Genomic DNA, 13,058 nt, shown 5'->3' with positions numbered 1-13,058 from the left:
TTAACTGTCTAGTTTAGAAAGCCAATTCATCCCATATTCTCCTGGAAAAAATAACGGCCATAAAGAATATTTAAATAATTTTCAATGCGATGTGGAAGCAAGACAGAAGCAGTTAAAAAAATTATATATACATTCTTCAGGCGCCCGTGGGGACCTTTATCCGTCGCGCGCCAATCGGAAGGTCCCAATCTTCGGAGGTAATGGCGGACGCCGGCGGGTTGGCGTTGTCTGTAGCTTAGGCCTTCAAGGCAACTGAGGATCTGTTGGATATCTACGCCATCCTCCCTGCTACAAGGTAAGGAAGCAACTTCCTGACCTCCTTGAATCCGGGGAGAGGGAGAGCTGCTAGGTAGGGAGCTGGGCCGAGCCTTTGGTAGGGGTTTCTGAGGCAGCTTAGGCCCGAGAGGTAAGGGCAAACGACGAGGAGGTGGCGGAGGGGGAATGCTCGGGTCGCCTTTAGGGAATCGCCTCCCGCTTGCGTTCACAGTGTGGGAACTAGGCCTGGCTCAAAATTAGCTTTCTGGAGACCGTACCGTTTAGGCACTGGAGAAGGTGTGAGAATGGCAGGAGGGACCTCTTCCCCTTGCGAAAGTAAATATGACGCACGGAAATGGAAAGGTCGGCGGAATGGAAAGGTCTTGGGCGTTAAAAGTGTAAATAATGGAAACAGCCTTTGAAATCAAGACTGTATCGTGTTTATGCTTTGGCACTTGGGCAGCTTGTTTCCTTCCGTGATCGCATGGAGTGATGTTCTTTCGGCACATGGAAAAGGGGTGGAGGGAGCAATCACAGGCTCGTCTCCTCGTGTCTACAGACAGCATTGCCGTGTGTCAGTCTAGTATGGGAAATAATATACCAAGGTTGGGCCGTTAGAGGCTCCTGGTATACTATTTTGGCTGAACTTCCTCCATTACCCAAGATAACAATCGTTGGCCAACGTGATTTCTAAAGATAGTCATGGATGGCATTAGTTGTAAAGCAACTAGAAAACAGGCCGAGTTCCTCAGTGAGCTATGAAGAAAGAAAGGTAGCCTAGGGGCAGCTTTTCCAGGTCTCAGAAATGGCCCCTGGTCTCCTCTATTTGGTTTCGAAAAAATTTCATATTTTAAATTAAATCAGTCAATCCTACCACATGGATCATATTGACAACATGATAGGGGTTTCATTGTGAATTCTGTTGTTGATGACGGGAATTTTGAAATTATTTGAACCACAGCAAGATGCAAGAGAAGAAGTTGTATCTGAGAATCACATTTCCTTTTTTTTTTAACTTAGTTTTTACTGAAGGATAATTGCTCAAGAGAATATTGCTGTTTTCTGTCAAACCTTAACATGAATCAGCCATAGGTGTACACATGTCCCCTCCTTTTGAGCCTCCCTCCCCATCCTACCCCTTTAGGTTGATACAGAGCCCCTGTTTGAGTTTCCTGAGCCATACAGCAACTTCCCCATTGGCTATCTATTTTACATACGGCAATACATTTACCACTTTTTGATTGACAGCAATTGCAACACTTTCTCTATTTTCCACCCAGACCTTTAGCTGAGCACAACTTTCCTTGGAACGTTCTCAGTGTCTAAGGCCTTCTGAGTGTGTGTATCTGTGTCTTTGTGTCTATAGTTTTTTTCCTCTGTTTTTCTTTTTGTAGGTCATTTTTCAACTCTGTTATTCCACCTCAGGCCTTTTCCTTTTTTCCCTATGATCCTAGGACAATAAAGATGTCCCTTGGTTTCAAGTAGGAAAATGTGTCTCTCTCTGGACCTGTTTCTAGACTGGAGTCCTCTCTTTGGTAGCCCAGAGAGACAAGAGCCCTTGCTCTTGCACAGCCCAGAAATGGTTATTATTTGTGAGGATGTTTATTCATAATTCTCTTTTCTCATTTAACAAAACCAGCCTCATGTGTTAATTACACAGTGATCACTTTGAATTTCTCGAGATCCCCTGCTTTTGTCTCTGAGTGAGGAAAAATAAGTCAGTTTGTTTTCTAGCAGTAGGTGTGTATAGATGTAGTTTTTGGTAATTCTTTTATGGTAGAGGTACATCAGTTTGCAGTTTTGAGTTCTATCTGATGAGAAGAATCCTTTTCTGTGACTGTGTATTCCTTTGGAGAGGCTTCCTCCTGAAGTGACAGTTCAGTTTTTAGTTTTTTGGTGGTCAGTAGGTTTAAATTTAAAAACTGGCATTACTGACTCAAAGGACATGAGTTTGAGCAAACTCCAGAAGATAGAGAAGGACAGGGAGGCCTGGTGTGCTGTAGTCCACGGGGTCCCAAAGAGTGGGACACGACTTAGCAACTGGTTTAAGTTTCTAGTAATGTAGATATAGAGCTCTATAAGAGGTGTAGGTGAGTACTTTTATCTATTAATCAGCAAAAGTCTGGTTGTAGAAATTAGGAACTCAAGTTGCTGGGGATGTAAATTGGCAGAGTTTCTTTGAAAGGCAGTTTGTCAATATGTATCAAAGTTGCAAATGTGTAAGTCTGTCAGTCCAGCAATTGCACTTCTAGGAATTAATCTTAGAAATACAGTCATGCACATATGAATGATTTATATATGAAGATTTTTCTTCGCAGCAGTATTCGTATTAGCAAGAGGTTGGGAAGAACCTGAATGAATGTTCATCAGTAGGGTTTTAGCTAAGTGAATTCTTATATACCCATTCGATGAAATGCATATCCTTGTATTAATGGGATATATTATTGTATTAGTACATAGCTGTAAAAAAACAAAACGAGAAAGTCTTTTGTTTGTCACTATGTCCAAGATAGGTAAAATGATTAAAAACAATCAGTTGCGCTATAATGTGAGTATACAATGATCTTTAGTTAAAAATGAAGGCATAGTATACAGTATTAATATGTTTCTTCTTGTGCATACAGAAAATATCTGGAAAGACACTATATAACTTGGTGAAATTGATTCCTCCAAGAAGGAAAACTGAATAGCTGGGGAATGGATGGAGTGAGCTTTTTGCTGTGCTTTGCATTCTGAGCCATGTGAAAGTAGACATTATTCAAAGAGAAGTAAATGTAGACCTAGTTTGTTTCCATGACGATAAAGTTAAATAAACATTGTTGCATTCATGGTACAGAGTACAGCTCCCTAATGTCTTCTACTACATGTGACCTCAAGCAGTTTATTTTCCTAGCCTAATTTTCTTACTTGTAAAATTAGTGTAATATCATGTACTTTATATAGTTCTTGTGAGATTAGAAGCAAAGTGTATAGTAGCACAGTGCCTGCATGTAGAAAGCACTCTTAATTGCTAAAAGTATGTTGTTCCTCAGGAAGCCTTACTCTACTGGTTCTGCTGTCTTCACTAGATGTTGCCTTACAGAAATATCTGTTAACAGTTTCACAGCTGATATTTTTCTGCTTTTATGTGCTCTTAGCTAGCTTTGACTTGGTATAACCAAGGTCTGAATTGTGGAGCTGTGGGCGGCTCACTGTTACTGCTGCCATGTTCCTGTACAACTTGACCTTGCAGCGAGCCACTGGCATCAGCTTTGCCATTCATGGCAATTTCTCTGGTAAGTTCCTCTAAAGTTTTGTGTGGGGTTTTTTTTTTTTTTTGGACTGCACCTCTTGGCTTGCTGAGTCTTAGTTCCGTGACCAGGAATTGCATCTGTGCCCCCTGCAGTGGATGTGAGGAGTCCTTACTACAGACTTCCAGGGAATTCTTCACATTTTAAATATTAATAGTTTTATGCTTCAGATTGGTTTTTCAACATCAAGCCTTTTTGTAAAAAACAAATTATGAAAAAAAAATTAATTGTTAGAGAACATTGTAACTTATGTAATGCTTTACAGTTTCTAAAGTAATTGATCTTATCTTATTTCCAAAGAACTTTTAGAAAGTAAGGTGTCTTGATAAGTGATTGGGCATTGAGCAAATGAGAATGGATTGGGATAGGTAGGCGTGGTATATCAGGTAGGGTAGGAGGCCGTTTAGGCATTAGATAGTGAGGACCTATGCTGGGGCGGTGAGGATAGATAGAAGAATATGAGATTGCATCCTGGGTGGCAGAGAAAATGACAGTAACATTGATAGCAGGTTACTTGAGATCAGAGAGTGTGAGAAAGGAGGAAATCGGTTATTCTCAACATTTGAAGGTAATGACAACTCATCAGGGTGGATATGAGTAGCAGGGAGAATTGGGTTCATGTTGGCTGTTTATGCATTTGGAGGTGTTGATTGCAATTTTGAAAGCAGGTGAGCTTTTTAGAAATAAACAGCGTATATTAGATAGCAATTTTGAAAGTTCTTTGGGATACTGCATCTAACTGCACAAAAAGTTAATATGATTTCTTAGAACAATAGTCTTTAAAATGGATTAGAAAGAGCCTTTGGAAATTTTAAATTTTACAAAGCTAAATGTTATACGTTAATATCATTCGTAGACAACTCCCAATTATGCTTATTGATGGCAAATCTTAGAAAAATTAAAAGAAGTTTTTAAAAAAGCTTGCATGATCATTTATGAAAAGCTTTTCTTTGATACCACTTTTGTTAAATGTTTTAAATTCTAGGGAAAGGACCTTTTAAAGTAGAATAAATTAATTTAAAATACTAAGCCTCCAACTCATTTAGTTGTATTTGTGTGTAGTAGCATTTTGATCCATGAAGGTTACTTTTTGGACTAGTTCTTATTGTTCATGATCTTTATTTTGTGTGTTTTTCAGGAACCAAACAACAGGAAATTGTTGTTTCCCGAGGAAAAATCTTGGAGCTGCTTCGCCCTGATCCCAACACTGGCAAAGTGCACACTCTACTAACTGTGGAAGTATTTGGTGTCATCCGGTCGCTCATGGCCTTTAGGTTGACAGGTGGCACGAAAGACTACATTGTGGTTGGCAGTGATTCAGGTCGGATTGTTATCCTGGAATACCAGCCATCTAAGAATATGTTTGAGAAGATTCACCAAGAAACCTTTGGCAAGAGTGGATGCCGCCGCATTGTTCCTGGCCAGTTCTTAGCTGTGGATCCCAAAGGGCGAGCTGTTATGATTAGTGCGTGACTTACTCTGTTGGCTTTTTGATTCTTAAAGAAGCTCAGTTCAGAATAGCAATGCTGTGATTTTGGTAGTGTACCAAGAAATCACTCACCTGAATAAAATCTGTATCATTTTGGGTGTTTAAGTTGCTTTCTCTTTTAAAACAATGGGGAAAGTTGTAACACACCTTTTTTCTACTTCTTATCTAGTTGGGAATGGGTCATTTTTGGTTTCTTTAACTGTACCAAAAAGGCTATGCTGAAAGTTTTCACATTATTAGGCAAAGAGTATGGTTGCTTTCATCAGCCTGAAGTGATGATTTACATTCATGTCTCTTCTCTGATCAATCTCTTGAAGAAAACTCTGCATATCTGATCAGGCTTCCAGAGGGCAACCTTCTGTGACCAGTTGCAAAATTATTAGATCTAATTCAGAGAACAAAGCTGGCAATTTTATGAATTCTTGTTTAGTTTGTCATAAAAATTTTTGGAAAGTTAGTGGAATATTAGGGAGACCTGGTGTGCTGCGATTCGTGGGGTTGCAAAGAGTCGGACATGACGGAGCGACTGAACTAACTAAGATCCTTATTATGGGGACTTTACTGGTAGTCCAGTGGCTAAGCCTCTGAGCTGCCAGAGAAGACTTGGGTTCAATCCCTGGTCAGGGGAGTAGATCCCACATGTCAACTAAGCGTATACGTGCCACAACTAAAGAGGGCCCTCTTACTGCAGCAAAGATGTTGAATATCGTAACTAAGACTCAGCACTGCTAAATTTAAAAAAAATCTCTATTAGAATGAGAAGGGTAAAATTTAGCTCCTGTCTATTTTAGTGTTAGCAAAATCTTAAGTTAATGCACTTGTAGAGTTTAGTACTGGCTATCATTTAGAAAATCATTGTGATATAAATCCAGCTGTTCTGTAGCCTGTCTTTTCATTATCTGGAATTTTTTTATGTTTTGTCTCCATCCACAGGTGCCATTGAGAAACAGAAATTGGTGTATATCTTGAACAGAGATGCTGCAGCCCGACTTACCATTTCATCTCCACTGGAGGCTCACAAAGCAAACACTTTAGTGTATCACGTAGTTGGAGTAGATGTGGGATTTGAAAATCCAATGTTTGCTTGTCTGGAAATGGATTATGAGGTATATCTTCCTTGGTCACAATTTTTTTATTACTGTTACACTCCAGATGCCTCTCTGAAACACTTGGGAGCGTCTCAGCGTTTACCTGACCACATGATAGCGCCTTTGCTTTGGGTTGAACAGTCCCCCTGTGTAAACAGGGATTTATTGGGGAAACGCCCTGAAAAAAAGAGGTGAAGTGGTGTTTTGGATATTTTTTCATTGGGAGATAGTGAAAGATGGGACATGCCATTCTTTCCCTTGAGAGGAAGGCAGTGTTTTCTGGTCCCAGAAGTAGAAAACTTGGGTTCTTGCACCCGTTCTGCCATTTTTTAGTGTGAATTTTGGCAAAGCATTTGGCATCTGTGGACCACTATTTCCTGGTTTGTGAAATGGAAGACTCTTAATGGCCTTTTCAGCTTTATTCGTTTATTTGAATAATTCTTACTGGAGTATAGTTGATTTGTAATGTTGTATTGGTTTCAGGTGTACAGCAAAGTGAATCAGTTACACACATACATGCATCCACTCTTTTACTTTCAGCTTTGAAAGTTTGACTTTATGGTACTGATTAGTCTTTGTGCCACTGTTACCTAGGAAGCAGACAATGATCCAACTGGGGAAGCAGCAGCTAATACCCAGCAGACGCTTACTTTCTATGAATTAGACCTTGGTTTAAATCACGTAGTCCGAAAATACAGTGAGCCTTTGGAGGAACATGGAAACTTCCTAATTACAGGTACTTTTTTCTTCCATCTGCTTTGTACCATTTTGCTTGGTACATTTTATGCCCAAACTTAGGAGTGTTTACTTAATAGGATTTGGAAGCTATAATCTATTCATAGTAAACCTGAGTGCCTTGTCTGTGTTTTGGGGATGTTAGAAATTCATGTGGTGGTTAACTCTTACCCTCTAATGGGATAGAGAAAGAAAGAGCAGTCGGCTTGGAATATTGATTTCTGGTGGCTGCTCTGGTGTTTTGACTGTAGTCAATCTTTCACTCTCATTACAAAAATCAAAATCTGGCTCTGTGAAAAGGCATGTTGTGGATGAAACAAGATAAAACTGTCCTTCAGTTTGAAAGCCTAGATGAAATAGAAATATTTTTGAAAACTGTCACCAAAATTGATAGAAGATGAAATTAAGAACCTGAATAGACCAACATTTGTTTAAAAAATTGGGGCAATAATCAAAAATTTCTTTTCCTCAGAAGATTTAAGGTCCAGAATTTTTAGGGACCTTAAGTTTCTTGAGCGATCAGAAAAAGAATAAAAACCTATGTACCACTTTAAGAGCTTAGTATAACTTCATACCAAAACTGGGGAAGGACAGTAATAAGAAATATTTACAGCCTAGTTATCCTTTGATGGTAGATGCAGAAATCTTAAATTTTAGCAAATCATATTCAACAGTGTTTTATATGCGTCATAGCAAAGTATGATTTTTGTAGGAGCTCAAAGAGGTTCACCATGAAGAATCAATATTAGTTTAATTCATTATATTAAAAGACTAAAGGACAACTATATTTGTGATGTCTAAATTGTATCAGGCTCATCTAAGATGGTGATCCAGTCCTTTCTGTTTTGAGTCATTTGCATTTGATGTCTAAAATGAAGTATGTCTGTTGTTGGATAGGATTTTGGAGAAGAAAAATATAAAATAGCAGTTGTCTTTGAGTGTTAAATCTTAGGAAGAGACTATAAAGCAGAAGCATTTTAAAAAATAGATTATGTTAATTACTTGTTATTATGTATTATGATACTTCTCATTTACAAGGGTTTCATTCATTAAACAAATGTTTACTGAACCTCTGTGATCACTACGTGCAAAGTCAATCTGCTGGCCCCTGGGACTGCGTGGTGAAAAAGTTGTTGTGGTGTCTCCTTATATACAAGATTGAGTATAATGGTGAATACATACTAGTAACACAAAAATTACCAGAGTGTGCCACATGCCGTGACAGCATGGAGGAGGGGTTCCTAACCAGAAAAGGAAGGCAGTGCATTAGAGAAAGCTTTCAGAAGTGCTCTTAGCCGAGGACTAAGGAATAGTTAGGAGTTAGGGGCCATGAGGGTGGAGGAGGAGTTTCTGTTGTGGGCAGAGGAAATAGAATGCACAAAAGCCCAAATGCAGGGAAAAAACATGGTTCATTGAAAACTGAAAGCTCATTGTGGTTGGATCATTGGAGGTGAAGAGCTGGGGTGGAGGAAGCAGAAGAATAATGACCTATTAAAGGTGAATGTTTTAGAAAGATCACATGATTACATTTTGGTAATGGAATGGAAGGTGGTAAGGTCAGGAAGCATTTCCATTAAACCAAAAGAGGTTTGCAGCATGAGGACTGCTGAAGAGGTAGAACCAGTGTGGGAGAGGAGAGAATTGAAGGGTTACATCCTTTTTGCTGCAGAAAGGATGGTTTGGTCGATTGGTTGATGACAGTGTTCTCTAAGGTTGAGAACCCAGGAAATGGTTTGGTAAGGAACTTGGCAGTGGTTTGTGAATGCGTTCATTTTTAACCTGCTATGGAATATCCATGTAAGAGTGTCCATCAGGCAGTTGGATTATAGGTCCGAAGCTGAGAACTGAGTTCTGGGCTTGGAGCTAAACTTTTAGATGCCTTACTAGATATCTGGACAGGCTGAGATCACCCAAATGGTGTTCCATCCTTGTCTAGTGTAACTCTCAGGGAAAAGAAACACGTTGAATGTTTAGCCCCTTCAGGCACCTTTAAGTTGTGCTGAAGGAGAGAAGGAATTGAAGGTTAAATTCATAGTACTAGTTATTGTTTTCTCATGACAGTTCCAGGGGGATCAGATGGTCCAAGTGGAGTGCTAATCTGCTCCGAAAACTACATTACCTATAAGAACTTCGGTGACCAACCGGATATCCGCTGTCCAATTCCCAGGAGACGGGTAGGTCTTTGTTACCATAAGAGAATATATTTATGTTGTGAAATGAACTTAATTTTTGTTAAGTGTTTTTAGTAAAGTCAGTAAGTATTTTAGCACAACAAAACAAAATCTGAGAAAGAAAATTGAAAATCAGCACAGTTCTGGGCTGTGCACCTAAAACTAGCATGATATTGTAAGTCAGTTGTGCTTCGGTTTTTAAAAAAGCAGATACAATTTTCATTCTTGAAGAACCTATGAACATTATCCATTTGCAATTCCTGAAAGTTTCTAGTTTGAAGAATCCAGGTGTATTCATTACAGGTAAATAGTCTTTCATTCTCCCCTACCCCACCCCATTCCAGCATAGACAAAATCTAAAAGGAGCAGACAGTGAATTCCTATAAACTTTTCACTTAGCTTCACTTACTAGTACTGCTCTGCTACATTGGCCTTTTCTTTGTTTTGTATCTGTGTTTTTTAGGCAAGACCATTTGAAGATAAGTTGTAGGGATCATTACACTTTACAACAGTTCCTTGTACTACCCCGTTTTTAAGAGATTTGGGTATCCGTGGATTTTGGTATCTGGGGCCTCGAGGCTCAGACTAATCCCTTGCAGGTGTTGAGGGATGATTATAATTAAGTTCTGTGTACCCAGCTTCAGTTATCAGCAGCACATGGGTAATCTTCATTGATCTCTGCTTCCTCAAACTCTTTTCACCCCAAATTAATTTTCTTTTTAATATTAATTTATAGGTCCTGGGGTTAAATCTTTTTAAGACATAGTTTATCTAGTACATGGTACTTGAGTAAGATTACATCAATTTTAGAAAATTTGGTAAGATTAGCAAGTTAAATTTTTGGAGTGGTGTTAAGTAATAAAGTTTAGTTATCAGAAATTTATTGAGCACCTGACTGCCAGGTGCTGTACTTGACTTTGGGACTACAAAGAAATATAAAACATGTTTTGCCTTTGAGAGAAATACAAAATGTTGGAAATACTTAAAAAGAAACAAAATCCAGTTGAGGGGGATGCCTTTTGGGATTTTGGCAAGTTGATAAAGACAGAAGAGGGATGGTGTTGGTGGTTTGGATAGTACTGTGAACGTGTAAGAGTCTTATTTACAGCCTGAAATGATGATTCTTTAAATTTCATGTCTCTTCTCTGACATTTTTCTCTGGAGATAGTTTTTGCCTTATTAATCTGATCAGGCTGTAGAGTGGAATTGTGGCTTTTTTTTTTTTTAACCTAAGCTTTATTATGTATTTATAGTAGACAAGAATTTCTGTTTATTGTGTTATATAATCCTCTGGTTGGCAAGCTGCTCTGGGTCACAGCTTGCATGGAGAGACTCCAGGTGCCTCTAGACATTTGGTGGCCTGTTTGATCCTTATTGGTAAGGTGCTGAATTCCAGAAAAGAAATCCTAATTTCTAAGATGTTGATCGTGTATTTGACTTTGCTAGAATGACCTGGATGACCCTGAAAGAGGAATGATTTTTGTCTGCTCTGCCACCCATAAGACCAAATCAATGTTCTTCTTTTTGGCTCAAACTGAGCAGGGAGATATCTTTAAGATCACTTTGGAGACAGATGAAGATATGGTAAGTAGACCATGGAGGAGGGAGAAAAAATGAAAAGCATGTTAGCTGTTATTAGTCTAATTTGACAAAACTTGCTACAATTTCATCCTAATTTTAGTTAAATAACCTTATTTTGAAAACTGATGGTTATCTAAGGTTTACAGAGTGGTGTTATAAGCCATTTGTTCATTTCAACTACTCTCTGAGATAGAAAGGATAGTTACAAGTTTAAAAAACAGGGGCAGAATGCCTTAAAAAGTAGTTGCTTAAGGTGTTAAAGCTTTTAAAGTTTGGAATTGGAATATGAATGTAATTTTCTCCCCTTGGTGAACAGGTTTTTGGTCTCATTACGTACAATGTGAGAATGGGTAATGCCGCTTCTAGTGAATGACAAGAGAAAGCTCTCTATGTTGCCTGGAAACTGGCAGTATATGAGATCTGTCACTTTCATCCCTTGGAGGAGCACTGAGCACTGGGCAATTTGTTAGATACTGGTTTAGCTCAAGAGTTGGCAAGTTTTGTGTTTTTGTTTTCCTGTTTAAGGCCAGGCAGTGAACGTTTTCTGCTTTTGTGGGCCGTGTGGTCCATTTCCACTGCTTGGCTCTACCGCTGGGCACAGACGCAGCCATTGGGAGTATGTGAGCTGCATGGCTGGCCTGCGGGCTGCAGTTTGCTGACTCCTGGTGTGGATGTGAAGGACAGGATTTGTTTTTGCCACTTTGTTTTATTACATTGTCCTATTATACTGCACTGTTTTCCATGTTGTGGCTTCATTTGCCTGCACACTAGAATCTTTCTCTTTCCATTCCAGGTTACTGAGATCCGGCTCAAGTATTTTGATACTGTGCCTGTTGCTGCTGCCATGTGTGTGCTTAAAACAGGCTTCCTTTTCGTAGCATCAGAATTTGGAAACCAGTGAGTAGTCCTTTTATTATCCCGTTTCACCCTGGTTACTATAAAAGTTGGTGAAAGAGGTAGTTTCAAGGCCTTGTAGTTTTTCCTGAGAATGTTTTATGTCCTTCAGAACAAAAGTTTTGCCCTCTTCCCTTTATGTTCTTTCCCTTGATGACTTTCTCTATTTCAGTGGCTTAAATCAATACCGGTGGATAGCTGCAGAAAGTAGCTTTAGAAGTGATCTCCTGAACTTTTTGTTGGGCATTCCTGCTGAACTTCTTAGTATTAAATAGATGTTCCATAGACATGTCACTTGCACAAGTCTGAAGTTGAAACTCGTTAGTACCTACAGCAGCTTCCCAGCCGTGTCACCAATCTTTCCAACCATGCTATTTCTCTTTTTTTTAATGTTCCTTTCCATTATGGTTTGTCTCAGGATGCTGAATTTTGTTCTCTGTGCTAGGACCTTCGTTGTTTATCCTTCCTGTTTCATAGATGGTTCATTTGTGCCATAGTTTTAGATTCCACATAAATGCTACCACATGGCATTTGTCTTTCTCCTTTTGACTTCACTTAGTATGGTCATCTCCAGTTGCATCCATGTTGTTGCAGATGACTTATTTTGTTCTTTTTTATGGCTGAGTAGTATTCTGTTCTGTGTATATATACCACATCTTTATGCATTCGTCTGATGATGGACATTTAGGTAGCTTCCATGTCTTGGTTTTGCCGTCCTTACTATTTCTGTTAATGTCTTATGGGCCAATTCCAGCAACTTGAGTGTAAAGTCTCAATTTGCTGTCCTCTACAGCTTTCATTTGAAAGTCAAGTTGCTTATTACTTTTGTATTCCTTTTTTGTGGTACTAGTCTGAATTAGTTCCCTAATTCCTTATTGCAGTTCATTGTCCTGTAAAACTCAACCTTTATAGAGGGTCATGTCTTCAAGCAAACAAGACACAACCCTGATGAAATGCTGTCCTCATCCCTGTGTTACAGTCTTTGATGGCTTTTCATAGACAAATGGGAGAAGGCGATGGCACCCACTCCAGTACTCTTGCCTGGAAAATCCCATGGACGGAGGAGCCTGGTAGGCTGCAGTCCATGGGGTCGCAAAGAGTCGGACACGACTGAGCGACTTCACTTTCATGCATTGGAGAAGGAAATGGCAACCCACTCCAGTGTTCTTGCCTGGAGAATCCCAGGGACGGGGGAGCCTGGTGGGCTGCCGTCTATGGGGTTGCCCAGAGTCGGACACGACTAAAGCGACTTAGCAGCAGCAGCAGCACAGACAAATGAGTTCAATAAGTCTGAACTCTACTCTGGCCTTGAATTTAAAACCAGTATTGAAGACTCCAGATTGCTTATGAAATGAGATGCCATGGCCTTGCCTTCAGGTTTTGCGTTACGTGCAGAAGGCTTGTCTAATGCTATTTCTGTGTGAGGAAAATGGAAATACTGTCTAAAACTTTGTGATTCTATTCCAGTTTCGCCGTTTCTACAGTTGTTCTCCCTTTCTTTATGTCCTTAACTCATTCTCATGGAGCTTATTCCAACTGTCTTTATTACTCCTTT

General features: G+C 39.4%; 1 protein-coding gene and 2 non-coding genes across 3 annotated transcripts in view; all 3 read left to right on the top strand.

The window, feature by feature from the left end:
* The first annotated feature begins 186 nt into the window (after positions 1-186).
* The window catches only part of SF3B3 (splicing factor 3b subunit 3), a 39,001-nt gene continuing 26,129 nt past the window's right edge, over positions 187-13,058 (top strand). The window contains exons 1-8 of the mRNA XM_004014898.4: positions 187-295; positions 3,393-3,530; positions 4,684-5,010; positions 5,968-6,140; positions 6,717-6,858; positions 8,919-9,031; positions 10,475-10,612; positions 11,403-11,506. Of these exons, the coding sequence (XP_004014947.1) occupies positions 3,461-3,530; positions 4,684-5,010; positions 5,968-6,140; positions 6,717-6,858; positions 8,919-9,031; positions 10,475-10,612; positions 11,403-11,506 (1,067 nt within the window). The 5' untranslated portion in view covers positions 187-295; positions 3,393-3,460. The remainder of the gene's footprint in view (positions 296-3,392; positions 3,531-4,683; positions 5,011-5,967; positions 6,141-6,716; positions 6,859-8,918; positions 9,032-10,474; positions 10,613-11,402; positions 11,507-13,058) is intronic.
* LOC114118129 (small nucleolar RNA SNORD111) lies at positions 5,298-5,377 on the top strand. The gene has a single exon (XR_003591676.1). It is a non-coding gene; the product is annotated as a small nucleolar RNA SNORD111 (small nucleolar RNA).
* Positions 10,134-10,224, top strand: LOC114118128 (small nucleolar RNA SNORD111). The gene has a single exon (XR_003591675.1). It is a non-coding gene; the product is annotated as a small nucleolar RNA SNORD111 (small nucleolar RNA).

The sequence above is a fragment of the Ovis aries genome, chromosome 14, assembly GCF_016772045.2.
Source record: "Ovis aries strain OAR_USU_Benz2616 breed Rambouillet chromosome 14, ARS-UI_Ramb_v3.0, whole genome shotgun sequence".
Lineage (NCBI taxonomy): Eukaryota > Metazoa > Chordata > Mammalia > Artiodactyla > Bovidae > Ovis > Ovis aries.
Note: the sequence above shows the minus strand (reverse complement) of the source record. Positions and strands in the feature narration are given on the sequence as shown.